At 55.4% G+C, this 27,647-nt stretch overlaps 1 protein-coding gene across 1 annotated transcript in view; it reads left to right on the forward strand.

Moving 5' to 3' along the window:
- Nucleotides 1-27,218, forward strand: part of CDH22 (cadherin 22) — a 67,393-nt gene extending 40,175 nt beyond the window's left edge. Inside the window, exons 7-11 of the mRNA XM_045804771.2 lie at nucleotides 4,766-4,902; nucleotides 16,482-16,603; nucleotides 16,721-16,838; nucleotides 22,662-22,913; nucleotides 25,869-27,218. Of these exons, the coding sequence (XP_045660727.1) occupies nucleotides 4,766-4,902; nucleotides 16,482-16,603; nucleotides 16,721-16,838; nucleotides 22,662-22,913; nucleotides 25,869-26,434 (1,195 nt within the window). The 3' untranslated portion in view covers nucleotides 26,435-27,218. The remainder of the gene's footprint in view (nucleotides 1-4,765; nucleotides 4,903-16,481; nucleotides 16,604-16,720; nucleotides 16,839-22,661; nucleotides 22,914-25,868) is intronic.
- The last annotated feature ends 429 nt before the right edge of the window (nucleotides 27,219-27,647 follow it).

Consider the following 27,647-nt stretch of genomic DNA (forward strand, 5'->3'; position numbering starts at 1 on the left):
TGGAAACTTCGGAGGGAGGGAGGAGAGTGTTCAGACGGGCCCATCTCTGGGTTAGGCAGCCTCGCACATAGTCAGGCCCTTGATCAGCCCAGCATAGCCCTGCACCCTAGTGAGTCTTCTTCGAACATAAAAACCAGCAAAGCCCACAGTGGACCAGAGGGAGCAAACACCTCATTTCCTCCCAGCACTCCACAGTGGGGTGCAGCATAAAGTATGTGGGCTCAGGAATCAAAGAAGATCTGGGTCGGAATCCCAGCTCAGTTGTAGAACCATGGGAAGATCACTGGACCCACTGCAAGGCTCAGTTTTCCCATCTCTATAATGGGCATCATGATAGTACCTGCCTCATTCATTTATTCAAAAATTAGGTATTAAATGTCTACTGTGTTCTACTAGGCTCTGTGCTCGGTGCTCATAGGGTTGGAGGGAGGCTTGTTTGGCACATAGTAGGCTCTCAGGAAGTGGACATTAAACATTTTCCTTGGTGGCCTGGACACCCATTTCTACCCTTCAGTCTGCAACCTGTACTGATCACGTACAAATTCCCAGGCATCGTGTTTGGGCTTTGAGTGTGTGTCTTAAGGTGGGGGGGGGAGCAGGTATGTGAAAAAGAATCTCAGATGGGGTGCGGTGAGCAGAGAGGACTCCCTGGTGAGGGGGAGGGGAGCCCCTTTGGCATCTGAAGAGACTCTCACTCTGTAGCTCAGGTGGGGGCTGTGGCATTCAGCCTGCTGCACACGCGTGTACACGAGCCCCCACAAGGGAGCCCTGGGAAGGCTGCACGCACAGGAGCCTGCTGCCTTTCTCGTTTATCATGCCTGTGCACACACTCTATGCACGTATTTATGTGGACAAAAACCACGTGGTGCATGCCCTGGCCAGGAAGCAGGACCCTCCCCACACCCCCCACCCGAACCTTGACAACAGTAGCACTTTGTGCCGTTGGAGTGTGTGCGAGTGTCTGCGGGTGTGCGCGGCTGGCCCTCAGGAGGGTGCCCTTAGACGAGGCCCCGCACAGACGTGGGTGTGCCCCAACCAGCCCTTTGGACCCAGGCCAAGGCACCTGGCTTCTCTTTGCCCGGTTTCCTCATCTGTGAAACGGGAATGATAGCAGTGCCTGGGAAGATGGGAGGAGCTCATGCACGTAAAGGCCTTCTGCAGGCCTGGCACGAGGTCTTGGCCTGGCAAAAAAACGTAAGAGCTAATCCACAGGTCATGTGGCAGGTGCCCACCGCTGCTAGAAGTGTTCTGCTGGTAGCTACTTACTCGTCCAACCCTCACCACTGCTCAGTAAGCTGGGCATTGTTACTATGTCCATTTTTAAGAGGAGGAAACCAAAGAACAGAGAGATCAAGTGATCTATCCAAGGCCACACAGCTAGGTTTCAAACCTAGGCAGTTGGGCACCATATCCATGCTCCTGACCACCATTCCGGGGCGTCCCTTGCACGCGTGCACAGACACGCACACACACGCCCCACACACTAGCTGGCACCTACCCACATTCTCTCTCTGCACTCCTCCAGCCACACCTGCTCGGGTTCCCCTCCCTGCCATCCAGGTCCGGGCTGACTCAATGAGGAGCAGGACCTCTAGACCCACAGCTGTCTCCCACCCTCCTCAGCCTGCTGGGGATACTCCGTCCATTGTCAGTACATGGGGCCTCCCACCCCCGGGGCACACAGACCACACACGTGTGTACCCCTTACCAGACGTTTCTGAATAATTAGAATAACAATCATTCTCTCTCATGGAGTAATCCTGGAGCTCAGCTAGGCACCTTATCCTCCAGCTAGGCATTTAATCCTCCCAGCAACTTGCAAGGTAGGATTATCATCTCCATTTTGCTCCAAATTCAAGTTCAAAGATTGAAGTGACTCGACAGGGGCATCGTGGACTTGGGTCCACACCCAGGGCTAAGCAGCTGCCTCGTGAGCCTTTGCTTTTCCAACAGCAAAGCGGGATCTCACACACACAGACACACACGCACACCACTCACATATTCAGGTCACGCACACACACACGCTTTCCACCCACAACACAGACCAGAAGCACAACTCATGAACCTACACGTGAGGTCTGTAAGCCTCTCCTCTCCCACCCCCCATGTTTGCCAGGCCAGGCTCCTGGCTTCATGCCGCGCCCCTCCACCCCTCCCCCACACTCACTGGCTGGCTTCCGGAGCTGAAACAAAACCACCTGGGCTCAGCCAGCCACACTGACCTGCAGCCCCAGGTCTCTTGCTGGTTAATGGCAGGTCCCTGCAGCCCGCCCCACGGCCTTGGGAACAGCTGCCTCCACTTAGATTCCGCCCCCCACCCCCAGGAGGGTACAAAATAGAAAAACTGGGAGGAGAGAAAAGAGGGGGGAGGTCAAGCAGGAAGGTGGTAGGCATCCTCCCACAAGCCCTGCCGCACGCCCAGTCCTGACCCAGCGATCAGGAGCCCGAGGCTGTGGCAGGCCCTGGCCTTCTCCTGGACTCTGTCTCCCAGGAGAACCAGGGAGAGTTTCCTTCCAGCCGAGCTGGCGCTCGGAGTCTGGTTCTACCTCCTTTGGACCCAAACATCTGACAGGGCCAGGCTGGGGGCAAAGAGGACCTGAGGCTCCATGCCTTGCAGCTTTGGGTGGTACAATGAGCTAAAAGCACTCTGGGTAGAGAGTCCCAAACTTGGGTACAAATTCCAATTCTGTGACAGTCCCTGTGCAATTTTGAGTAGGGTCATCACTAGCCCACATAGCATCTTTGCATAAATAAGAAGAAGAGCCCTCTTTGAGAAGATCCTCCCTCAGGACACATGGCTTGGCAAGCTGAACACCGGTTAGATTTTAACCCCACTTCACCTCTTCAACCTGGACCTTTGTGCAGGACACAACCTGCTCAACCATACTTGGCAGTCCTAAGCTTGGCACGTTTCCTCTCTGAGCCTCAGTGTCTTCATCTGCAAAACAGGAGCGATCCCATTAGCTTCACAGGATGCCAGGCAGGGACGTCATGTGTCTCGTTTGCCCATTTATCCCCAGGACCTAGCACAGAGCAGCACAGAGAAGGCACTCGGTTAATGTCTAGGCATAAAGGAATGCACGGAGGGATGGCTAAAGGAAAAGCAGGCTCTGAACTATGAAGTGCTGTACTAGTGGAAAGAAGTATCATCTTGGGTCTGAAGCCCCCCCATACACTTCCACCCAGGTCAGGAGGACCCAGGTTGGTTAGGGGCAAGGAGGGTGTGGGCTTAGCAGCTTAGGGACAGGAAGGAGAGTTGATGGTGGCTCGGGAGACAGGCTGTAATGCCCACTATACCCATACACCCAGCCTTTTACAGTTGGCCATGGCTTTCACCATCTTCGCCTCCACCCCGGTAACCAGGAAAAGAATAAGGGATGTCACCTATGCCTGTGCCCAGTCTCATGAATTAGCTCCTCTAACCCACGCCACTGTGAGGGAGTATAGATCACCCCCTTTTCCAGGTAAGGAAACGGAGGCCAGGAAGGTCCAGTGACTTGTCCAATGTCACACAGGTAGAGTAAGTAACTTAGGATTCAATTGCAGCTCTGCTACTCTCAGACGCGGGCAGTCCACTGGGTGTCATTATTCCCATTCCACAGATGAGGAAACTGAGGCCCGGGGAAGTTGTAATGCAAAGTCCCCCTATAGGGTCACTTCAGGGCTTTGCGCCTCCAGCAGAGGGCGTTTCTGGCGCCCTGGCCTCCCTGGGCCTCAGTTTCCCCCTCTAGGAGACCTGGAAAGGGTCCCTTTCCTCCCTGTGGGAGGGGCCGGGTGGCTCAGGCGGAGCTCCACCCCGCCAAGCTTCTTTGTCCTCGCCGTACAATGCGCCCTTGCTTGGCATTCGAGGCCTTTGTGGGCCGCGCAGCCTGGCGGCGCCCCCCCGCCCACGTTATCAGCGCGGGGAAGCGGCGGCCGGAGCTGGCGGGGCCTCTCTGGGCCGCCGCCCGAGACATGTGTTGGACACGGGCCTTTCAGGCCTGAAGCCGCCGCACAAAGGCCCGGGAAGAAGGCGGAACAAAGGGCTTTTTCACGCGGCAACTGAAAAGCCGCAGATTAGCTCGCGCGTGCTGCGCAGGCGGGGAGGGGCCGCGGCCATCCCCCCCCACCACCCGACCCCTCGCCACCGCACTCGCTCTGCCCGTATTCCCGGGCTGGGGCCTCCACCCCGACCCCCTCTCTCCCGCTCAGAATTCCTCTCGCCTTCCCCCCACCCCAGGACACGTCCAAGCCCTGAATTCCGCGCCCCGCGGGTGCGGGTGCCACACTCCGCCTGCTTCTCGGTTCTGCGCGCTGGGCACCATTCGCCGTTCTCCGAGTAATTCCTGCCCGCCGTTCTCTGATCCTTTGCACCTCTGTTCCACCCACGCACCCACCCATGCCAGCCCCGCCCCCTTCCGTAGCCCAATTCTAGGGTCAGCTCTTGGGGAAAGAAAAGACTCGAATATGCAGTGAGTGCTAGCTCTGTGCCAGGGAGTTGCCGTCACAACTGTGTGGTGCAAATTATTAGCCCCGTTACCCAGCTGAGGAAACCGAGGCTCAGAAAGGTTGAGGGTGGCCCGTGGTCACACAGCGGGTACCGGTGCAGCAGAGAGGCAAACCCAGATCCCTTTCCACCCCTCCTCTCTTGGAAAGGGTTTCTCTGCTCCTGGTGTCTCCCAGGCAGGGGGTCCCTCTTTTAGGGGCGGGGGGGTGGGGTGGACTTAGGCACGGGCTCCACCTGGCGCCAGGGCACCTTCAGTCAGCCCCGCCCTTCCTTCCTCAGGTACGCCATTGACCGCGACTCGGATTTGGACCAGATCTTTGATATCGATGCGGACACGGGCGCCATCGTGACGGGCAAGGGGCTGGACCGTGAGACGGCCGGCTGGCACAATATCACCGTGCTGGCCATGGAGGCGGGTGAGCCGGGGGGCGGGGCGAATGTTGGGGGCGGGGCGAAGGCTGAGTGAGAGGCGGGGCTGAGGCGGGGCAAAGAGAAAGAAACCTGGCACAGATGGCCTGGTTGCGGGAGGCAAAAGCTGCTGCGTAGGAACAAAGACCTGAGAAGGATCCCAAGCCAAAAGGTGAGAGCTGGTCCTGAAGCTGGCTTTTTTCCCTCAGCATTTATTGAGCACCCACTACATACGAAACCCTGTTTTGGAGACTGGGGGTACAGCCTTGAACAAGACAGAAAAGCTCCTGTCTTTGTGGGGGAGCGCTAGACTGTCAGCCAACAGGTGTTCGTACGTCAGATGATGTGAAGTGCTAGTGAGAAACCGGGAAAGAAGAAAGCCAGGGAAGGGGATTGGGAAGAAGAGGCTGTTGTTCCTCTTAGAAGAAGGGCTCTCTGGGGCGCCTGGGTGGCACAGCGGTTAAGCGTCTGCCTTCGGCTCAGGGTGTGATCCCGGCGTTCTGGGATCGAGTCCCACATCAGGCTCCTCTGCTATGAGCCTGCTTCTTCCTCTCCCACTCCCCCTGCTTGTGTTCCCTCTCTCGCTGGCTGTCTCTATCTCTGTCAAATAAATAAATAAAATCTTAAAAAAAAAAAAGAAGAAGAAGAAGGCCTCTCTGAGAAGGAGACATTTCAACAGAGACCTTCCGAAAGTGAAGGAGTCATGCCCACGTCCGAGGGAAGAGTATTCTAAGCAGAGAGAACAGCCAGAGCAAAGGCCCTGAGGTGGTAGTCTGCCCAGCATACTGGCGGAGGAGCAAGGAGACCAGTGTGGTTGGCGAGGGGCAGGGTGGTCAGCTGTTGTAAGTTCTTTGGACTTTACTCTGAATAAGGTGGGAATCACAGGACAGGGGCACCCTTTGAGCTGAGGAGGGACATTGCCTGACAGGATACCTCTGGCTACTGCATGAGAATAGGAATGTTGAGGGGTGAGGGGGGAAGTTAAATGTGATCGTGGCAGCAAGACGAGACTGTGGCCTGGCCCAGGGTGACAGGCAGGGGAGGTGATATGTGGTCAGCTTTGGGGGACAGGCTGAAAATGGCACCCCAGGACTTTCTGATGGAATGACGGACATGGAGATAAGAGATAGAGAGGGATCTGGGTCTACTTCAAGGTGCTTGGCCTGGCTTTCTAGAAGAATGAGTGTGTGTGTGTGTGTGTGTGTGTGTGTGCACGCGCGCACGTGCCGTTTGGTGAAGCCGTCACGGTGTGAGCTGCAAGAGAAAGAGGGGGCCTCCATGCATGGAGTCTAGATAAGTAAGGCCATGGAGGTGAGGAGCTAAGACGACTGGGTTCACAGAGCCCCAGGAGAGGGGAGGCAGCAGTTCCAGGCCTCCTCCAAAACCAGCTGCCTGCACCTGGTCTCTGAGCCCCACCCCCACCCCCACCCCTCAGCTCTCAAGGTCCAGGAGCCCCAGATCTGCCAGGAAGCAGTCATAACAACAGAAAGACTCAGAGCCTCTGAGCCTCGGGTGGGTGGGCGACATTCAAACTTGCCCCTGCCTGCATTTCCAGGGGGGCCCCAAGCCTCTCCTGGCCCTGCGAGCCCCCTGCCAGCCTTCCTCCTCCTCCCCCTGCTGGCGCCCTCCCACTTTGCAGGCCCCACCGGCCCATGGGCCAAGGAAGTCCCTGGGCTGAAGTTCCCTCCATCTCTTTCAACTTCAGTTTAAAAGAAAATACAAAGCTGGCTCAGACCTCAGTGCCTGCTGCTCCAGAGCCTTTGAATCCACTCCTCCGCCGCATGAAAGGAAGGTAACAAAGGTGGCTGGAGAGGAAGTGGCGGCTGGACTTGGGGGGAGGAGAGCTCCCCCTCCTTACCTCCCTGAACCCGCTCCCTGGGCAGCCAGGGGGGGACTGGCCTGGCTGCGGGGCAGAGACGCCGCCTCTCCCTGCCCACAGATACCTCTCCCCCCACAGCCTGTCACACTGCCTGACGTCCCACTCTTGGGTTAAGCATTGTGCTTCTGCCCAGTGGCTCTCTGCAGAGAGCAGCTGAAGTGTCATACAAAATCTGCAATGCTGCCGTTTCACAGAAGAAAGAATGTGGAGGGGACTCTCCCACAAACATTTTACAATGTTTACCTCATACATATTCTGGGCTAGAGGCTTTCTAGTGCAGATTTTCACTGAATCATGATCAGTAACCCATCAGCACCCACTTTACTGATGGGAAGATCGAGGCTCAGAGAGGAAACTTGCCCCCAGGATGTGTGGTGGCAGAGCCGGGATTTGGAGCGAGTCCACAGGGTTTCCTCCGCAGCAAGGCCTCCTGAGCTCCCTTTCCCTGGTACTCTCTGCAGTCTGAGCCCCGCCCCTCTCCCACCCACTAATGCCTAGCAACCGACCATGCGACCATGCGGAAGGGGAGGCTCTGAAAGGAGACTGATCACTGGGCTAGAGACCCTCCCCCTCTGAGCTGCAATCAACAACCCCTGCCCAACCCTCACCAGGTATTAATCTATGAGAAAAGGAATGGCTCCCACTTCACAGAGCTAGTGGGAGGATTCAGTATGATCATGCAGGGAAAGAACTTGCCTAGTACTTAATAAGTGCTCAATTAGTGGTATCTATTGATCTTGACTCTGTGCCCTTGACTTTGGCACCCACTCTGCACAAGGCATTCTACAATAGTGGGCTCGCTCAATGACTCTTCGCACCTGAGAAGTGTCGGCTCTGCCCTTATCCCCAGCGTATGGATGAGAGGTGAAGTCATTTGTCCAAATTCCCAGCCCCAGCCTGTCTGACTCCAAAGCCCGGCTCTCACCCAGATGCCCCTCAAGTCCTGTTTCTTTGGTGCCAGACACGAATCCAGGCGTGTCACAGATAACCCACCCACTCCAGCTTCTCACTGTGTCTGTGAGACGAGGGCAAAATTATTATCCCCACTTTACAGATGAGAAGATAAAGGCTCAGGGTGGAACAGCAATGGTTCCAAGGTCACGGAGCAAATCCATGCAGGGCCAGGGCTCCACCCTCCAGACTTCCTGCTTCCCAGCAGCCAGCCGGAGCCCCAAGTGCAATGCCAATGGGTCTGTCTGCCCACAGCCTCCTGCTGAAGCATCCATTTGGCTCCCCGCAGAAACAGAGGGCGCTGGTGGGGTCACGGTGGCCCCATCTGCTCCCGGCGTAACAAACACGAGGTGACAAGAATCAGAGGGGAAATATTTGTACACAGTGGCCGAGCTCGGTGAGCACCTTGGAGAAGGCTGCACTCAGTCGGGAGCCGCCGCTGTCACACTGGATTACCTCAAAGACTCCCCAGCCGCTTAGTATGCCGGCTCCCCTCTCCCCGAACTTCTGAGTCATCCATTCTGCCCATGCAGACGCTCCTTCCACTGACATTATCTTTAACGTTTTGTAATCATGAAATATTAATGACCGATATTGAATTTAAAGTACAATTTGTGTCTGAATCCTCGGTGGAAAGGGCAGTTGTAAAGGGACAGTCTTCAAAGAGATGGGGGTGCGGACTTGGAAGGCCAGTGCGGGGGGGTAGGGGTGCCAGAGGCTGCATCCGGCACCCCTCCTCCAGGGTTGTCTGGCCCTAAGCTGGTCTGGAGTGGGGGGGTGTCTCTAGCCACCAGGAAAAGCAAAGAGTTAACTAGATGAGAAGCTTCCCCATCTGGGTCACCCCAGGCCAAGTACATCTTACAGCACCCCGGTTTTTCCTGCAAACCACGGAGCACACGTCATGATTTATATATGTATTTGTGTGAATATTTAGTTAATCTCTTCTCCCCGGGAAGCTGTACTTTCCCAGAGGGCAGGGTCTCGTCGGCATCGGCACTATTCATACCGGGCCAGGCCCTCAGTAGGCGTGTGTAGGTATTTACCGAATGAACAGACAGAGGGGCTGCCCCACCCAGTTAGGAAAGCAGGGTCGGGGCGTGACAGGCGAGAACTGGGGCCATTTGTACCGTTCCCAGCTGTGTGAGGTTGGACAGGTCACTCCTCCTCTCATTGCCTTACTTTTCTCATCTATAAAATGGTAATGTGTTACATGGCTGTAAAGATAATAATTTTTTAAAAGATTTTTATTTGTTTATTTGAATGAGAGAGAGAGCAAGCATGAGCAGGGGGGTGAGGGAGAGGGATAAGCAGACTCCCCGCTGAGCAAGGAGCCCAACATGGGGCCTGATCCCAGGGCCCTGGGATCATGTTCTGGCCAAAGGCAGATGCTTAACTGACTGAGCCACCCAGGTGCCCCAAAGATAATGATTTTACAATATCTTTACAATAATAGCAGCTTCTGTTTATTTGAAGCTTACGGTGTGCCAGACGTCATACTGAATATTGTATCTAAAACATTGCATGTCATGTATGTTAGAATCTGTGTATGTAAAGTACCTAGCATGGTTCTGACACGCGATACGTGGGAGTCATAGCCAGAGAAAGAATCTGAGGGAAGAAGGAATGTCAGAGATGATGGACTCCAGCCCCCCACCCCCACTTCATAGCTAGGGAGACTAAGCCCAAGGAAAGGAAGCAGCTTGCCCAAGTCCAGCAGTGAGGCCTTATGACTCTCAGTCCAGTGCTCCTTAGGAGAACAATGGGGATGGGGGTGAGAGCTTGCAGTGGAGTGAGAGGCAGAGTGCTCAGTTGCCATGAGGACCCCCCCCGCACCCCCCCCCCGCATGTCTACCCCCAGCTAGTGTTTTCAGAGAGCCTCTTGTCACTGCCCATCCAGGGCTGGGTGCTGGGATCTGGTGGTATACAAGGCTTGCCACTGACCTCGGAGCTCATGGGAAGGCGGGGGAGAGACGTGTGGACAGTCAACGACAACACGGAGTGGCAGGGGGCAGTGGGCACTCAAGAGCAGCAGGGAGGGACTTGCCCACCCAGAGGGGAAGAAGGCCCAAAATCTTTCCCAGAGGAGGGGACATCTGATTTGGGTCTCAAAGGCTGAGGAGAGGCAGAAAGACCCAGAAGCCCAGCAGTCCGCCGGCCATGCCGAGAACGGGCAGACTGGGTGTGGCCAGGGGCGGGCGTGGCGGTCGGCTGGAGCAGGTGAGGGGAGGTGAGCGTGCAGAAGCTCACTGGTCCGCTACCCGCTACGGTAAGGGCCTCGGATGTCCTCTGAGAAGCCAGACGTCTCCTGGAGGCAACGGGGAACCAAGGCAGGTCTTTGAGCAGAAGAGAGACGTGGTCAGATGGGCGATCCCAGTGTTCACTCGGGCTCATGGCTGAAAGGAGGGGTTGGCCTGGAGCAGGAGGACACATGGGAGGCTGTCGTGAAGCCTCAGGCTTAGACATGAGCTGGGGTGGCAGGGCAGGGAAGCTGAGTGTGGTGCCGTCTGGGGGAGAGGCTTGGCACAGTCCTGCGTGGAAGGGGCTGCTTCAAGAGGCATGAACTCCCCATCACCAGGGGTGTGTAAGTCAGGCCTGGGCTCCTCTTGGATGGGCTAACTCCCGGAATCCTGTGGCACCTGAGTACCTAACGGAAGCCTACCGGGACAAGGGTTTTGTCGTGTGCATGGAATCCCCAGCTCAGCCCTAGGAAGGAAAACGTTCTCCCACCCCCACCCCCCATTCCAGAGTCCCTGATTCACCCTGAAGTCCTCCCTTACCCTTTGGAGGACTACACATCGCCCCCACCCCCCCAGAGTCAAAGCCTCTAGTCTCCCCTGGGAAGCCAAAGAGATAATCAAAGTCCTGAGAGAGACAGAGAACGGTGTCCAAAACTCCTGCTCCTGCTAAAGGTGAGTGGGGACAGGGCAGGGGGTGCAAGGAGTCCCCTTTTGACAGCCCTGACATCCCCCTCCTGGAGCACCCCCACTTGCTCACCCAGCACCCCCCTCACCGGCCTGCCTGCTTGTCTTGGCCGGCGGGTAATTGGGATGATAAATCTTCCTGCCCAGCTGGCCAGCTCTAATCAGAGCCTGGTGTTTGGATGCAATTTAATTCTCTTGGGAGGGGGAGGGGATGGGGGACTGGAGAAGAGTGTCCGGCTCTGCAAGTGAGTGGGAAGGAGGTGTCTTTGAGCTGCCCCCCAAGCTCTCTCCCTCCCCCACCCCAGTTCCTTTCCCCTCTCCTTTCCTTCTTCCCCCCACTTCTCACTCCCACTCTTGCAACCTCCCTTGCCTCCTCTGTCTCTCCCTTCATTTGTTTTACTGATGAGAAAACCTTAGTCCAAAGAGAGAGGCAGGAACAGCATCACACAGCTTGACTCTTTCCCAGATGGAGAAACCAGTCCATCCAAGGAGGTCTCGGTCTCTGCCTGTGGCATGGTCAGGGAGGCCACAGACAATGAAATCCATTCATTTGACAATCTTTACTACTCACCTACTATGTGCCACGCCCATAGCAGTAAACAAAATAGTAATCTGCTTATCTTCTAGTGGGGGAGACAGGTGATGAGCAAGTTAAGTAAGTAAAAGCATAGGGAGTGTTGGGCAAGTGCTATGGAGAGAAAGCAGGGAAGGGGTGTCTGGTGGGATGGCAAGGGGCCCATTTAAAGAAGGTCATCAGGTGAGGCTCTCTGAGAAGACATCTGGGCAAAGATCTGAAGGAGAGAACGGAGCCAGCTTGGAGCAGAGCTCAAGAGAGGGGTGAAGGAGAAGGCCAGGAAGATAGCCGGAAGATCACATGCAGCCCGCGGGCATGTAGGACTTGGGCTTAGATTCTGGTGGCCCAGGACAGAGGCAGTCAGGGAAAGCTTCCAGGAAGAGACAGAGACATTTGTTTAGGACGTTGAGGCAAGTAGGACTCTGACAGCTAATGATGGCAAGACAGGCAGTACCATCCGATGCTTAGAAACTCCCCCTTTGGAACCAAACGCGGGTTCAAGTCCCAGGTTGATCGGTTGTTCCCTACAAGACCTTGGGCAAGTTCGTTACGTCTCTGCACTGGTTTCCTCCTCAGTAAAATGTCAGTAATGCTAGTCCCCACCTCCCACAATGGTTGACAGGATGAAATGCGGCAGCCCAGACCCTGGCCCACAGCACACGCTTCCTATGTGTTTGTGGATGTCTTTCTGGGAAGGAGCACATTCCTAAGAGTGCCCTTAACAGAGTCACCAGGCCAGCTCCCATTTCCTCTTCCCTTCCCAGTGGCCCCCAGCCCTCCAAACCCAGTTTGGTTCAGATACCAGGTGAGTGCCTGCCAGGGGTTGGGGTCTTCTTTGGAAGGGGTCCAGAGTCTCGTTATCTACAGCCTCCTGCTCTCTGGGTGTTTGCAGATGCTGTCCCTATTCCCTGGGGCACTCTTTCCCTCGCATTCCTCCCCCTGATTCCTTCCTAGTTGGAGCTCAGCCTAAAGGTCACTTGCTCCGGAGAAGACAGCCCTGCACCCACCCTGCTCCTGAACCTTAATCTCTTAGCTCTTATCAGAGTCTGGAGTACTGTCTGTCCCTGCCACGAGACTGAGGGACCGTTTAGGTCTTGTTCACTGTTATGTCCTTGGCACCAAGGAGGCCCTCAATTCATAATTGTCAGCAGAACCCAGAAGCCTCAGCTCCAAACAGCGCAGTCCGATCCCCTGTCTGTTATACTTCAGGGACTCCAAGGCCCAGAGAAGGTAGGAGACCTGCCCACAGCGCACAGCAGCCCTCCAGCCTCCAGTCCAGTCTCTTCCCGAGGTGCCCACTCAACAGCCCACCTCCTTGGCCCCCAGGCCCCCAGAGCTTCACCTGCCACCTTCCCAGATTCCTAGCGAGCTCGCTCCGGGAGGGAGCACCAGGCCGCAGCACATTTAATTCTCGTCTAGGAACCGGTTAAGGCTGCAGGCCTGCTCGGCGCTGGGCTGTCAATCAGCCTTCCTCAAGGCTGCATCAATTAGTTTAAAAATATTGAATGCAATTTTGCCTGACACAACATATTGCAGCTACTGCAAAATATAATTTATTTTAGAAGAAGAAATAATTAAACTAATTTGCATGTCAGTCAGCTGAACTGAGATGCCAAGAGGGGGGTTGGGACCCCTGAGGGACCCAGCCCCGGGAGAGGGCACCTGCTGCTGGGCGTCGGGGAAGGGCAGCTTGAACCTGAGTCCGAGTAGTGGTTGGGGCTGGATGGACAGATATCCAGGCCGCAGGAGGGCCTACTGGCCTTGGATCTAGACCAAGCACTGGCAGTAGAGGCAGGAGACCCAGGATCCAACCCAGTTCTGCGCTGACTCACTGGTGGCTCTGGGCGAGGTCCTGGCCCTCTCTGGGCCTCAGTTTCTCATCTACAAAATGGGTTTAACAAGACCTCCTTTACAGGTTGTTCTGAGGATCAAATGAGGTCATAGATAAGCAAGTTTATCGATTGGAAAGTCCTGCACAGGGGTGAAGATTAATTAATTGATGGAGTCTTTGTTTTATTCCAGAAACATTTAAGGTGGTTTAACGTATGAATTAATTATTAGCAGTGATCACAAATGCTGCTAACTGTGATCAGGAGGGGTTTAGCGGAAGTCCCCCAGAAGTAAGATAACAGGTTGGACTCCCCCACCTACCAGCCACCCCAGTGCAGTGGTTGGCAACCCCTGCCACATATTAGATTTCTACAGCCATTAACAACCTCGGTGACCAAGCCTTGGGCATCAGTGTGTTTTAAAGGCTTCCCAGGCGATTCTGATGTGCAGCTGGGCTGGAGGCCGCTGTGATGTCATGGGCACCCAGGCTCTGGAGGTTCCTGGCCAGCCCCCAATTCAGGGGTCCCTGGGATCAGTTCTGCAGGTGACAACTTAGCAACATAGAGGCACACCCCTTCACCGCTCACTCAGCTGCCCCACCTCTGAGACCCATGCCAAAGGGTTCCGGGCCTTCCCAAGAGGTGACCTGTAACATTTTTAAAAAGGAGGTAAGGGGGCACCTGGGTGGCTCAGTCCGTTAAGCATTGACTCTTGGTTTCGACTCAGGTCATGATCTCAGAGTCGTGAGATCGAGCCCCATGTCGGACTCTGGGCTGGGCCAGGAGCCCGATTCAGATTCTCTCTCTCCCTCTCCCTCGGCCCCACCCCTCCCTAAAAAAATAAAATAAAATAATAAAAGGAGGCAGGACAACAACAAAAAGGTAATTACGTGCAGTGAAGGATGTGTTAACTAACCTGATTGTGGGAAACATCTCACAATATGTACATGTATAAAATCATCCCATTGCACACCTTAAACTTATACCACATTATTGGTTAAATTCTATTTCAATAAAGCTAAAAAATAAAAAGAGAGAGAGAGCAGCCAGAAGAGGCCCAAAAGATTGTAAAGGAATGGCTCAATAGTGGGGGACCAGGTCCCCCTTCAGTGTGTCCCCTTTGGAGGGGCTGGCCCTGCTCTGGGGTCACCCTCTGCATGGAGCATAGGCCCCTACGCCCCCTCCCTCTGCCTCAGCGGGGAGAGTGGTGCCTGGTCCTGGCAGCGGGCCTTACCCTCCCCACCTCCCCTCCTCCCAAATGCTCCCACCTTCTGTCTGTTTAAGTTCTCCAGCAACACACTCTTAAAAATAACGGCTTGCCCGGCATTCCCAGTCACGACTCCGATCTCCCGCCCCCAGAAGAGCCCCCCCTAATCACTGAAGCAGCAGATCTGGGTGAGCTGAGAAGATAAGGTGCCCCTGGCTAAGGGGAGCTCCAGAGAGGGGTCCAGTCTGCGTTAATTAAGGACTCACCCCCCTCCTTTCCCCGACCCCAGGAGGGGGCTGCACCTGCCTCCTGATCCCACTTCTCTTTATCAACACACAAGCGGCTGCAGTCAGCCCTCAGTGGCCCCTGAGTTCAGAGAAAGGGGCAGCCAACCAGCCCCACTCCCCCCCAGAACTCATGGGGTTCCTGGCTGCTTGGAAGCTTCCAGAATGCCCCCTAAAGAGCTCTCTGCCAGCCAGGCTAGACACCCAGCCACCCTGCTTAGAAGGGGGTGGCTTCCTCTCCTAGTCCTTGAGGTCACCAGTGGGTAGAGCTTGTCAGTAAAAAACTCCTAAGATAGCAGGGCACCAGTGAGCACCCAAGAGGTCCAGGAGACAAAGGGCAGAAAAGGCCAACATTCAGGGTGCTGCTCAGAGAGGGCAGGCTAGGACGAGGTATCCTGCAGTCACTTGATGTCATTGCTGAAAGGACCCTTCAAGGATATCTGTTTATTTAACAAATCCTTATATAGCACTTGCTATGTGTTATATACACAGTTTAAAAATGCTTCACAGATAGTAACTCAATCTGTCCTCTTAACCAACCCATTACTAGTAGCTCCATGTCGCTGGTGAGAAAACAGAGGCACAGAGAGGCCAAGTGACCTGGCACAGACCACACAGCTACTAAGTGGCGGAGTTGAGATCAGAACAACTTGGTTCAGGAAACTGACTCTTAATCACTGTGCTCTGCTCATTTTCCAGATGTGGAAGGGGATCTCAGGGAGGGAGGACCAAATGCTGGGTCAAGGACAGAGCCATGCCTGGAACCCAAGCCTCTGTCTGTGTTCTTCCAGGCTTCATTCGTGAGTTCCACAAACGCATCAGAACCTACTCTGTGCCATGTCCCACAGTGCTGGGAACCGGGGATGAATACATCAGGGGCCTTAACCTCAAAGACATCACAGGTGGGGGTATCATGGTTTTGCTGAAGACCCCGGCCAAGACCTATATCCAGTGGACTCGTCTTGCCCTCTCAGGATCAGGTCTGAAAAGAGCAGAGGTTTGAGAGCCCAGTTGCCAGCTGACCAGTTCGTTAAAATTTCTCATGCTTTGTTTCTCTTCTGTAATGTGGGGCTAGAAGTTGAACCCAAGCACAGGATTTCCACGTGGATACCTGAAATAATGGATGTGGATGCTCGGGTGTGTTCTGTGCACTTGATGGTGATGGGATGTTGAGGATGGGATGTTGGTTGACGGCAGTGGTGGTGATTGTGTTGCTGGAGGACAGAGCGGGGGTAGCGATGTGATGGCGACCTAGGTGTTTATGGGGGGTAACAGTAGTAAGGGTGGGGCTGGTCATGGTGGTTGTGGTGGGGATCGTGTCTGCGTGGGTGGTGATGATGGTGGTGATATTGGTGATGGCGGTAGTGGTAAGGGCACTGATAGTGATGGCCTTCGTGTTTGTGATAATAGAGATGAGGAGGGTGGTGCCTTGGATAGGGCAGTGGTGACGCCATCATTCCAATGGTGATGGTCACAATGGTGGAGCCACCGGGTTGGTGATGGCAAGAGTGGTGAGGTTGGCGATGGTGGTACTGGTGGTTATGTTGGCACAAGGATAATACTAATGAGGGTAGTGGTAACAGGACTGGTGACGGTGGTGGTGAAAGGAGCAGTGGTGGGGATGGTGTTGACGATGGTGCCGGGTGGCTCCAGGGGTTATGGTGATGGAGGTAGTGGTGGTGATGCCCATGGTGTCAGTGCCAATGTTGGGGATGGGGATGGTGACACTAGCAGGATGACCTAATGGTGGCAATGGTGACAGCAGTGGTGGTGGTGACCCCTTCATGCCAGATGTCCTCAGTTCTGATCCTATTACCTGCTGAATCAACCCACAGATCTCTCAGTGTGACCCCACTGCCTTGTCTTGTCCTTGTGGCCGATGGGGGGTTGTCTAGATCTCACATTTGATGCCTCTCCCCCCGCTCCTGTGCTCTCGCTGCAGACAATCATGCCCAGCTCTCCCGGGCATCCCTAAGGATCCGAATCCTGGATGTGAACGACAATCCCCCGGAGCTGGCCACTCCCTACGAGGCGGCTGTGTGTGAGGATGCCAAGCCAGGACAGGTACATGGAGGGGCTGAGGACTGGGCATTCTTGCCAGGCCTGACCGGGACACCCTCTACCCAGGCCCAGAGTGGGCTCAGCCTCACATCAGCTCCCTGCCCCGTCCTCACCCTTCAGCTTATCCAGACCATCAGCGTGGTGGACAGAGACGAGCCTCAGGGTGGGCACCGCTTCTATTTCCGCCTGGTGCCCGAAGCTCCCAGCAACCCTCACTTCTCCCTGCTTGACATCCAAGGTGAGTTACCTCTGAGCCACCAAATCCTAGGATGCACAGAAGGAGGGGTCTAGCCTCCCCTCCACTTCCCGTATTACTGGTGGAGAGACTGAGGCACCCAGAGGGCCAGTGTTAGGTCCAAGATCACACAGATAATCTGGGTCAAGCTAGAGCTGTTCCCCAGCCCACCGGCCAAACCCTGAAGAACAAGCTGGGGGCGGGTTGGTGGAGTGGAGAGGGGGCACCCAAGAGAAGAGAATAGAACGCTATAGAGAGGAAACAGATGAGGAGTGGGTGGGCCAGAGTCCTGGATGGAAAGAGCCCCTGGTCTAACTGAAGATTGAAATAAGCCACGTGCACACACTCCCACCCTTCAGTTTAAAAAGTCCTGTATCCCACTCATGTTTCTCTTTGCATCCTCACACCCGCCCTGGGAAGTGGTTTTCTTACCCCCGCCCCCACCATTTTACCCATGATAAAACAGAGACTCTAGGAGGAAAGGGACCCGCCCAGGGCCATACTGGGAGTCAGTGGCAGGCTGGGATTCCAACCCACCCCTGTCTCAGACCCAGCGTGCTTCCTGCTTTCGCTCACTCACCGCCTTGAAAGGGACTGCCCTGCCCAGCCTGAGCTGATCCCACTGTGAGATGTGCCCCAGCAAGTTCCTCAAGACGCCAAAGTCTGAGACTTTGAGGATTGAACTGGGGGTGGGAGGGTTGGGGCGGTCAGTGGACTGGGAGTGAGGGCCCTGCGTCCCAGGCCAGGCTCAGCTGGGGGCTCTCTGGCTAAGCCTGGCAAGGTCTGCACTTCCTAAGCCTCCGTGTTGTTATCTGTAAAATGGGGCCAAAAGGGCCTGCCCCCTGCAATGGCTCAGCAACCCCAGCGAGATGAGGGCTACCGAGGTATATTGTTAGTACCGGGAACACGTTATTTCCTGCGTTCAGCAATTATTGACTGAAGCACGGTGCCTATGTAGCAGGCACTGTTCTAGGTCCTGAAATATAGTGGCAAACCTGACAAACTCCCTACCCTCATGGAGGTGACATTCTGGTGAGGGGAGGTAGAAATTAAACAAGTGAATAATACGTTGGGGATGCTAAAAGTGGCTAGAGGGTAGATAATGCAGTCTCCACCCAAGTCTAAACTTGGTTTTGTTCCATGCTGGGCCCTGAGTGCCTGGAGCAGCGCCTGGCACGTAGTGGCTATTCCATAAAATGTGTTAAAGTGGGAAAATAACGCAGAGTAAGAGTAGGAGCTATTAAACAAGGGGGTCTGGGAAGCCCTCTGTGAAGGAATCAGTAGTAAGTATGAATCTAAAGGATATTAGGGAGTGAGCCACGCTAATAAGTGGACCAAGAATGATCCAGGGGGAGGGAACAGCATGTACAAAGGCCCTGAGGTGAGAGCAGGTCCAGGATGTTCAAGGAACAGGAGGCCTGCATGGTTGGAATGAGTGGATGCCAGGGCTAGGAGATCAGGTCACGTGGGTTCTTTCTGACCCTGGAACAGGTCTGGGACCACCCCCAAGACCCTTACACCGCTTCCCTCCAAAAGGAGGGACCTCAGTGGCCTCTGAAGCCAGACCCTCTGTATTTCCAAGAGTCATATTAAAAATATTTCACAACCAGTGCCGTTCAGATAACCAACCGAAAGGGCCACTGACCATAAATAACCTGGAGCAGGACCCTGGAGCCCCCGCTGTGCCAGGCTTTACCCCCTTTGTGGCTTGATTGGGTCAAATTTGGGGGTGGGCATGGGGGGAAGGCTGAGGCAGCAGGGAAGGACTTGGGGCAAGCAGAATCAGAGCTATTTAAACCTTTTTGGAAGCATTTCAGTATTTTAGCAACTGTTAGTGCCTTGTCTATGCATTATTCCAATGGTATCCTGAGTTGGCCCCGGGAGACACAAATAGCCCTGGCTTGACCTCGCGAAGTTCACAAGTCTTTCCAACCCGAGGGCCCTGAAGTTCTGTCCCAACTGCCTCTCTTTGACAGGGAGCTGCCAGGAGCTCCCATCCCGTGTGACCACCTGGAACGTGCTCCAGGAGCGAGGGTGGCAGCCATGTGCTGAGCTCAGCACAGCCATGGCGAGGCTCCTCCACCAGCCCCTAGCCCCTTCCCACGGCCTGCCAAGCCCCCTCCTCCTCACCGTATAAATATCCTGGGTGACAAACAGCTACCCCAACCCATCTGTTTCTTTGTACACATTTGTAGCCAGTTTGGAAACGTGATTTATAAATATTGCTTTTGCAGCCAGGGATTGACACTGATGTATGTCAGGCCAGATGGATGGATGCAATGCTGGGCGTGGATCCTGCCTGGACGGGTGGGGTAGGGGACCTGGGGTGACCAGCAGCTTCCCCCGGTGAAGCCAGCCGCGGCCCAGGAGGGCAGCTCAGGGGGTTCAGGGAGGATGCCCAGGGATTCCCTTTTGTCGGTTGGAGGAGTGGCAAGGACCAGAGCTCTCAGAACATATGGCTCCATGGCCAAAGACAGCAACCTCGAGAAACAAACATCTCTCCACTCCTCTGTTCTTGCTTGGGAGTTTGACGCTGAGCCAGAGCCAGCCACTCATTTTTCAAAACTGTCTACTTCTCTGTGTCTCCACTGCCCACTATCCTCTCACACTGAAAACACACAGTATCTCCCTAACTCGTCTTCTACATCTCCTCTTGTGTTTTACATTAGTAACTCCCTTGACTAGAATGGAGGCCCAGCAAGGGCAGGGACCATGCCTGTCTTGTTCATTGCTCTAACCTCAGGGGCTAATAATCCTGACAGCCAGACGGTGCTCAACGAGTATTTGCTATGGAATGAATGGATGATATGTCACTCGGTCCCTCCTTTGCTTAAAACCCACCAGTCAAAGGCCTCCCATTGCTTTTAAGAAAAGAACCCCAATTCCTTACTATGGCCTCTAAGACTTTCCATAATGAGCCCCTGCCCCACCCTGCCCCCAGTTTGACCTTGACTCACTCTAGCCATCACCTTCATCCCTCCAGTCACAAAGGACTGCTTTAGGTCCTTGAGCATATTATGCTTCTTCCAACCTCAAGGCCTTTGCCTTGGCTGTCCCCTCTCCTTGAACTCATCATTCAGGACTCAAAAGTAATATCACTTCTTCCAAGAAGAGCTCCCTGACCTCTCAGACAAAGTTGGGTCCTCTGTGAGGTGCTGTTGCTGTAATTTTCCTTCTTAGCACTCACCATGGTTTGTAATTGTAGACTAAATTGTGGGCTTATTCAATTAACATTTGTCTTCCACATTATAATATAAGCTCACATCCAGGACTATTGGTTTAACTTTCCATTGTTTTCTCCCTGTGACTAGTATGGTGCCTAAGACATAGTAGCCACTCAATAAAGATTTATTGGATGGCTGGGTGGAGGATGGATGGGTTGATGGATGGATGAGGGATGGATGGATGGATGGATGGATAGATGGAGATGGATGGGTGGATGGAGGATGGATGGATGGATGGATGGATGGATGGATGGATGGATGGATGGATGATGGAGATGGATGGTTGGGTGGATGGAGGATGGATGGATGGGAGGCAGATGGATGGATGGAGACGGATAGATGGGTGAATGGAGGATGGGTGGATGGGTGGATGGATGGATGGATGGATGGATGGATGAAGGATGGATAGATGGATGATTTGATGGGTGGATGGGAAAAATAGCTATGTCACCAATTCACTGGATAAATACAGACAAGTCACTTCTCTCTGAACCTCAACCTCTACGTGTATAAAATGGAAATAATGTCACAACTCTTGGTGGTTGGGACAATTAAACATTACTATATTTAAAGCATCCACATGGTCCTTGATGCATAGAAAGTGTGCAGTCAGTGCAGAGGAGTCCCACATCATTCCCTTTTCCTCATTTTGCTCTTGAGTCTCCTTTCCTACCCTCAGGAAGGCAGATATTTTCACAGCCGGGGTTGATTTATCCTTTGACAGGCAGGCTGGAGTGGAAGCCAGAGCTTGAAGAGCTGACCTGGGATCACCAGTTACCCCAAAAGTTGCAGTTCATTCAAGTGTCATTCTTCAAGTCTGGCTCGGTGCCAGGGCAGAGACAGGCACATGCTAACCTAACGCAATGTGACAAGTGCTCTAACAGAAGTGTGCGTGGCACCTGCATAGTCAGAGCAGGGAGGGGGAAGCCATAAATCCTTCCTTCCCAGGGAAGCGGAGAAAGGAGGCCACAGAAAGGAGGTGACATTTAGCTGGAGCATGACAGATGAGAATTTGCCCAGGCAGAAGGTGGAGAGGGTGTTCCCGCTGGCGGGAAACTGGTGAGTAGAGGCAGGGCAGCCTACACGGAGAGCAGGCACGGGGTGCAGCACAGGAAACATGGGGTGGGGCATGAACGAAAGAACAGCCAGCATTTATGGAGAATTTCCAGCGGCTGGGACCAATTCTAAGGGCTAGGCATGAATTTTACCATATAATCCTCACACTGATGTGTCCTATTTTCCTCAGTTACAGATGAGAAAACTGAGGTCCAGAGAAGCTAAGTGAGCTCCCAAGCTAGTCAATGTTTGACTCAGCATGATTTTTTAAAACAATTTAATGGAGATTTTCAAATGTGTATAAAAGTAGATAGAATAATATCACGAAACCTCATGATGCCATCACACGAGCTTCATCCCATGACCAATCTTGTTTGAGCTGGACCTCTAGTTCGCTTCACAGATGTGTTCAAGGTCACAGGTCAGCTCTTTTCTCCTACATTGTGTCCCTGACTGGGGGAGGCCAGGAATTGAATTGTGTTGACAGGGACCACAGAGCTGGGGAAGGGACCCAGACCGCCAAAGTCTGAGGTCAGAGAGACTAGCCGGAAGGCTGTGAGCGCAGGAGAAGGACTCGGGAGGGAAGCCTGCCCCACCCCACCCCCCGAGGAAGGCAGGGCCCCCTCATATGGAGCTGGCTGTGAAGGGTGGGGGCAGCAGCAAGCCCGGCTCTGAGTATCAGCCTCCACACTGGCAGCCATCAAAATCATGGGGGCTCAGGGATGGCCTGACCCATGCAGCAGAGGGGTGGGAGAGGCAGGAAGGGCCGGGGAAGCAGGCACCACCTATCATGGAAGCCCACGCTCCGGGACCAGAGAGCCACCTGAGCCCTGCCTGGCATTCCCATCTACCGGCTGAAGTGATGTAATGAGTATGATGTGTTAGTTGACTGTCCTCTCTGGTCGCACATGTAGAAAGGAGACCTTAGTGCGCTCGGGGCCCTCATCAGGCTCCAGGGGCCATGCCCCCAGCCCTCCAGGCTCAGCCTCTTAGACTCCTGACAGAAAGCTCCCTCAGCCAAAGCCAGGTGCCAGAGAAGACATTCCCAGTCTTCTCTGTGACCCAGGGCTTGTCAGGGGCCCAGTAAGCTATAACCCAAGGACCCCAGGACCCCAGGGTCAGGGGGCATTGGGTAGCTGGGGCGGAACAAAAGAAGGCTGTTAAGATGAGGGAGGAAAAAAATTAACATAGCCGGGGACAGGACCTTGGCCCAGCTGGGGACAGAATCTTGGAAAAGCTGGGGACAGGACCTTGGCCCAGCTGGGGACAAAACCTTGGAATAGCCGAAAACAGTATCTTGAGACAGCTGGGAATAGCATCTTGTGACAGCTAAGGACAGAACTGTGGGTTATACGGCTGGCAGCAGGATTCCCAGGCAGCTGGGGGCAGAAGGTGGGGAGATCGGGGAGTCGATCCGTGGGTCACCTGGGAGGCAGGAGCTTGGGGCAGAGGGAGGCAAATCCCGAGGTGGCATCAGGAGGTGGCCGGGACAGGGGAGGCTGACCCGGGCCCTGGTGTCACACGCCACTCCCTTTTCCCGGAGCAGACAACACGGCTGCAGTGCACACGCAGCACATGGGTTTCAACCGGCAGGAGCAGGACGTGTTCTTCCTGCCCATCCTGGTGGTGGACAGCGGGCCGCCCACGCTGAGCAGCACGGGCACGCTCACCATCCGCATCTGCGGCTGCGACAGCTCGGGCGCCATCCAGTCCTGCAACACCACAGCCTTCGTCATGGCTGCCTCCCTCAGCCCCGGCGCCCTCATCGCCCTCCTGGTCTGTGTCCTCATCCTGGTCGGTGAGTCCACCCAGAGCCACGCCCCTGCCCCGCTGGCCTGCACCCTGGGGCCCTGGACGTCCTTCCTAGTAACCCCCACGGGGCCTCAGCTTCCCTCTCCCACCAGGAAGGGCGACCCCAGTGACGTCCGGGCTCTACAGCGTAGGTCCCATGACAAGTGTTCAAAGGACAGAGCAGCCCCACCGCCAGCTCCAGAAAATGCCAACCCCACCTGAGACTCCTTGCGTGCTGGTGACCCTCTACACAGCCCAGACATGCCCTAAGGTTTTAAATCAAGCATATTATAAAAAAAAAAAAAATCTCATATCCCTGTCCTTTTTAATTCTCTATGCAGGACTTTGAGTAAAGTCCTTTTAGTAAAAAAGAGGCTCTTGTGAACCTCGCGACCACGTAGCCAGGTGTATCAGCCCCATTTTTCAGAGGAGGAAAGTGAGGCTCGCAGGGGTTAAGTGGCTTGCATAGGGGTATGTAGTCTTCGAACTTGAAATCTGGCCTCCTCACCTTGTGTTCCCTTTAACTACGCCACCTGCTAGGAATCTCAGCGGGGGCAAAACCCCAGGGGCAGCTGGGGCAAAATCTTAAGACATTTGGGAAGGCAAAATATACCCTGGGAGCAACCCCACCAGCAGCCAGTTGAACCCACGACGTGTCACCAGTGAAGAGCTCAAGTTCTAGGAACTGAGCTGGATTCCAGTGGCCATAACGCCCCCTCCCCTGTCACAGCAGAGAGGCCTCGCCTCCGCTCTGGCTGCTGGACTTTAGCGAACAGCCAGAGCTCGGGGAACCCAAGCGTGGTCCAGATTGCAGATACCAGCTCTGCTCAGTTCCCTGGGGGATGTCAGCAGTCTGCCCCCTGCCACTGGCGTGGCGGCCACTGGCCATCCCACTGAGAACCTGCCAGTGGCGAAGCCGCACCTCCCCGGGTCCCTGCAGAGGCCCGGGGCAGGCTTCTCCTAGCTGCGAGGCCCAGGCCCCCTTCTCTCCCCTCCCCAGCCCATGGCTCAGAAACCCTTTCTCCAGAGGGTGCACTTTACAGCGGTTTCATTTTCCGAGGCAGTGCAAACAAATTTCTGCCTAATTGCCCACAAACGAAGAAAGTGCACATCAGTGCTCTAAAGGTGACGGGCGGAATCGCTGATCAAGCCTGGCACATCTGGTTCCCGCCGCCCGCACTCCCCACCATCTGCTCTCTCGGGCATCCCCCTCTGCAGCTCCCAGCCTCCGCTTGGAAAGCTGTCCATCCATCTTTCCCACTTCTCTCCTGACACCTTCCCTCCCGCCGGGCCTGTTCCCGAACCCCACCCCCTTCCCTGTCCGGTGCCACCTTGTTAGGTCGTGGGCTGGAACCCGGCCGCATGGCCCTAGCAGCTGGCTCTGGCTCTGGCTGTTGGCCGGGTCGGAGATGTTAGGAGCAGCTAGAAGAATCCAGTGCCTGGCATGGTACCCAGCACGTGTCTCTCTATCCACCCACTCACCTACCCATTTAATGCTCTCAATGGTTCATCAGCTCCTTATTTATCCATCCAGCAAGAACCCCACCCCCACCCCATGTGCTAAACTTTTGCGGGCACTGGGATCCAACTGTGAACAAAAAAACCCACAACGCCCTGAGTAACTGGAAAGTTCGGGTTGCCATCACGGAGATGGGGGAGACTGAGAGCAGAGAAGGGGAAAGATTATTTTGAGTTTGGATGTGTTCAGGGTGAGATTCTCTTGGTCGGCCCAGAGGACTGGCTGAGGAGGAAACTGGACAGAGGATCTAGATCTCAGGGGAGAAGTCAGTCCGAGCCAGAGGCTGAGATGTGGCCGTGGTCAGCCTCCAAATGAACTGCGGGGATAGCACCCATAGAGGGGTGTGGCTACAGGGCCAAGGACCAAATCCAGGGCCGGCTGACGTTAAGGGGTCAGACAGGCGAGGAGAGGCATGCTTAGAAGGCCGAGAATGAGTGATCAGCGAGGCGGGAGGAGGAGAGAATGTGGAGTCCTGGAAGTCAAGTGCAGAAAGCAAAGAAGGAGCGATGCTCTCATTCTTCATCCTTACACTCACCACGTCTCCATCCACCTCTTCAGTCAGTCATTCACTCAACAAGCACGCTTCAAGGGCTTACTGCCTGCCAGGCACCGAGCTAGGGGAACACTCCTCGGAGCCCCGAGGGGGGAGTTTAGAGTGTGTGTTTGGGGGTGGGGGAAGCTCTGGTTCACAAACCTGAGCTGCCTGGGCGTCACCTGGAGGCTCCTTCAGGACAGACTGCCTGTAGATCTAGGACAGAAGCCGAGAAGTCACATTTCTAGCAAGTTCCCAGGAGATGCTGCTTGCTGGTGGTCCAGCCACTATGCTCTGAGAACCCGTGTGACAGAGGAAGGAACTCCTCACCAGGGGAGGTTGGAGGTGAAGGCACTGAACCTGGCCTGGAGCTCTTGGGGCTGGGGCGGTGGGGGCGGGGGAGCTCCTGCAGGGGCATGTTGACCTGAGACCCAAAGGGCTAAGCAGGTGCTCAGGAATTCTGGAATAGAGGAAAGCAAGGGTAAAAGAGAAGTCAAGTTCAAGATATCTTTCATTCCCCCAGCCCCATCTGCCCCTCAGCTGCCCCCTTCGCACCCCCCAGAACATAGAGACCTCTTGGGTTGTATCTCTTCATAGAGTTGAGGATAGAGACATCAGAGGTTGGGTCCAGCTCCCAACACCCATGAAATCTCTTAACACTGCCACCTGTGCCGCCACCGCAGCACGGTGGTCTAGCCTCGATTTGCACACCTCCCAAGATGGGTAGCTCATTACCTATCCGTCTAGCCAGTGCAGTTCTGACTGTAGGAACCGTCTTTTTGCACAGAAATCTAGGAAATTTGCACCAGAGGTTAGGTTGGGCCGGCTCCACTGTGTGCGGGGGGTGAGGGGTCCCCAGAGTGTCCCGGGTGGGTCCCGGCCCTCACTCGCCCCTTCTGTCTCTCCCACAGTGCTGGTGCTGCTGATCCTCACCCTCAGGCGCCACCACAAGAGCCACCTGAGCTCGGACGAGGACGAGGACATGCGGGACAATGTCATCAAATACAACGACGAGGGCGGCGGTGAGCAGGACACCGAGGCCTACGACATGTCGGCGCTGCGGAGCCTCTACGACTTCGGCGGCGAGCTCAAGGGCGGCGACGGGGGTGGCGGCGGCGGGGTCCCCAGCGGGAGCGGGGGCGCGGGCAGCCCCCCGCAGACCCGCTTGCCCTCGGAGCGTCACTCGCTCCCGCAGGGGCCGCCGAGCCCCGAGCCGGACTTCTCGGTGTTCAGGGACTTCATCAGCCGCAAGGTGGCGCTGGCGGACGGGGACCTGTCGGTGCCGCCCTACGACGCCTTCCAGACCTACGCCTTCGAGGGCGCGGACTCGCCGGCCGCCTCGCTCAGCTCGCTGCACAGCGGCTCGTCGGGCTCCGAGCAGGACTTCGCCTATCTCAGCGGCTGGGGCCCGCGCTTCCGGCCCCTGGCCGCGCTCTACGCCGGCTACCGCGCGGACGACGAGGCCCAGGCCTCCTAGCCCCTTGCCCTGCTGTCGGGGCGCTCCTCCCGGCCCACCCAGGGCCCGACGGTACCCCAGGACGAAGCATTTCCCGGGCTCACTCCCTTCCCCAGCCCTCGCAGCCTCCCAGGGCGGCCGGACAGGAGGGGGGCTTGTAGGGGGATGGACACCCCCCCTCCCGGCGGCCCCCCCAAGCCCCGCCCCGGGGGGGTGGTGCAGCTTTCGCCCAGACGTGCGGGAATTACCAGCAACGTCATTAAAACTGCAGTGAGACTGGGCACCGCGTGGCTCTCGGGCTAGCGGGGGAGATGGCGCCGCGTGGCTGTGCGGAGAAGGGGCGGGTTACTCACTCCCGGCTGGGGGAAGAACACTGGAGGGAGGGTGCTGCTGAGGTGTCCCCCCTCCCAGGTCTCCCCCATTGGAGTTAAGAGAGAAGGAAGGCTGTTCATTTACTAAGCGCCTACTGTGTGCTGGGACACTGTACAGAGACCATCTTAGTCGTCATGGAAACCATGAGGTGGGGCCCTGCAGGTAACAGGTGGAGAACGCCACCCAGAGAAGTGGCTGTGGCCTGTCCAAGGGCACCTAGCCAGAAAGGGGGAGCCTCTGGCCCTGACCTCCCAGCTGCCTGGCCTTGGGCAAGTTACCTCACTTCTCTGGGCCTCAGTTCCCTCGTGTGTCACATGAGGCTCATAACAGAACCTACCTCGAAGAGTTGTGAGGATAAGAAGCAGTCGTATGTGTCATGTGGTTAGGACAGTGCCTGGCACATAGTAGGTGTTCAATAAATGTTAGCCTTTGATACTGTTGTTATCTTTGTCATTATTAGAAGCCCACTGGCCGGGCTTTCCTTCATCCAGTCACTCTCCCCCTTCTCCCACCATCTCCAAAGGAAAAGGAAATGTCCCCCAACTGTCGGCTCTGCTCCTGCCCAGGGTAGGGGATAGGGACATTCTCAGTGACTGTGGAGCCTTCCAGAGTCTTAGGGGGGACTGGGAGAGGACCCTTGGCTGGGGTGCCAACAGAGGACAAGTTGGGCAGCTCTGGGACTGGGGTGAGGGGGGAGGGTTGGCCAGAGATGGAGGGGCTGGAAGCCACTGGGCATGATGGGGACCTTATCTGTTTGGTCCCAGAGCCCAGCAGTCTCCCCATCCATGGACCCCCCAAGTTAAGAACTTCAGGGCTAAGTTATCTTTAAGAGTCTCCCTCCAGCTCTAAAACCCTTTGATGA

Source organism: Ursus americanus, chromosome 22 (genome assembly GCF_024610735.1).
Source record: "Ursus americanus isolate L20-20 chromosome 22, mUrsAme1.1.p, whole genome shotgun sequence".
NCBI lineage: Eukaryota > Metazoa > Chordata > Mammalia > Carnivora > Ursidae > Ursus > Ursus americanus.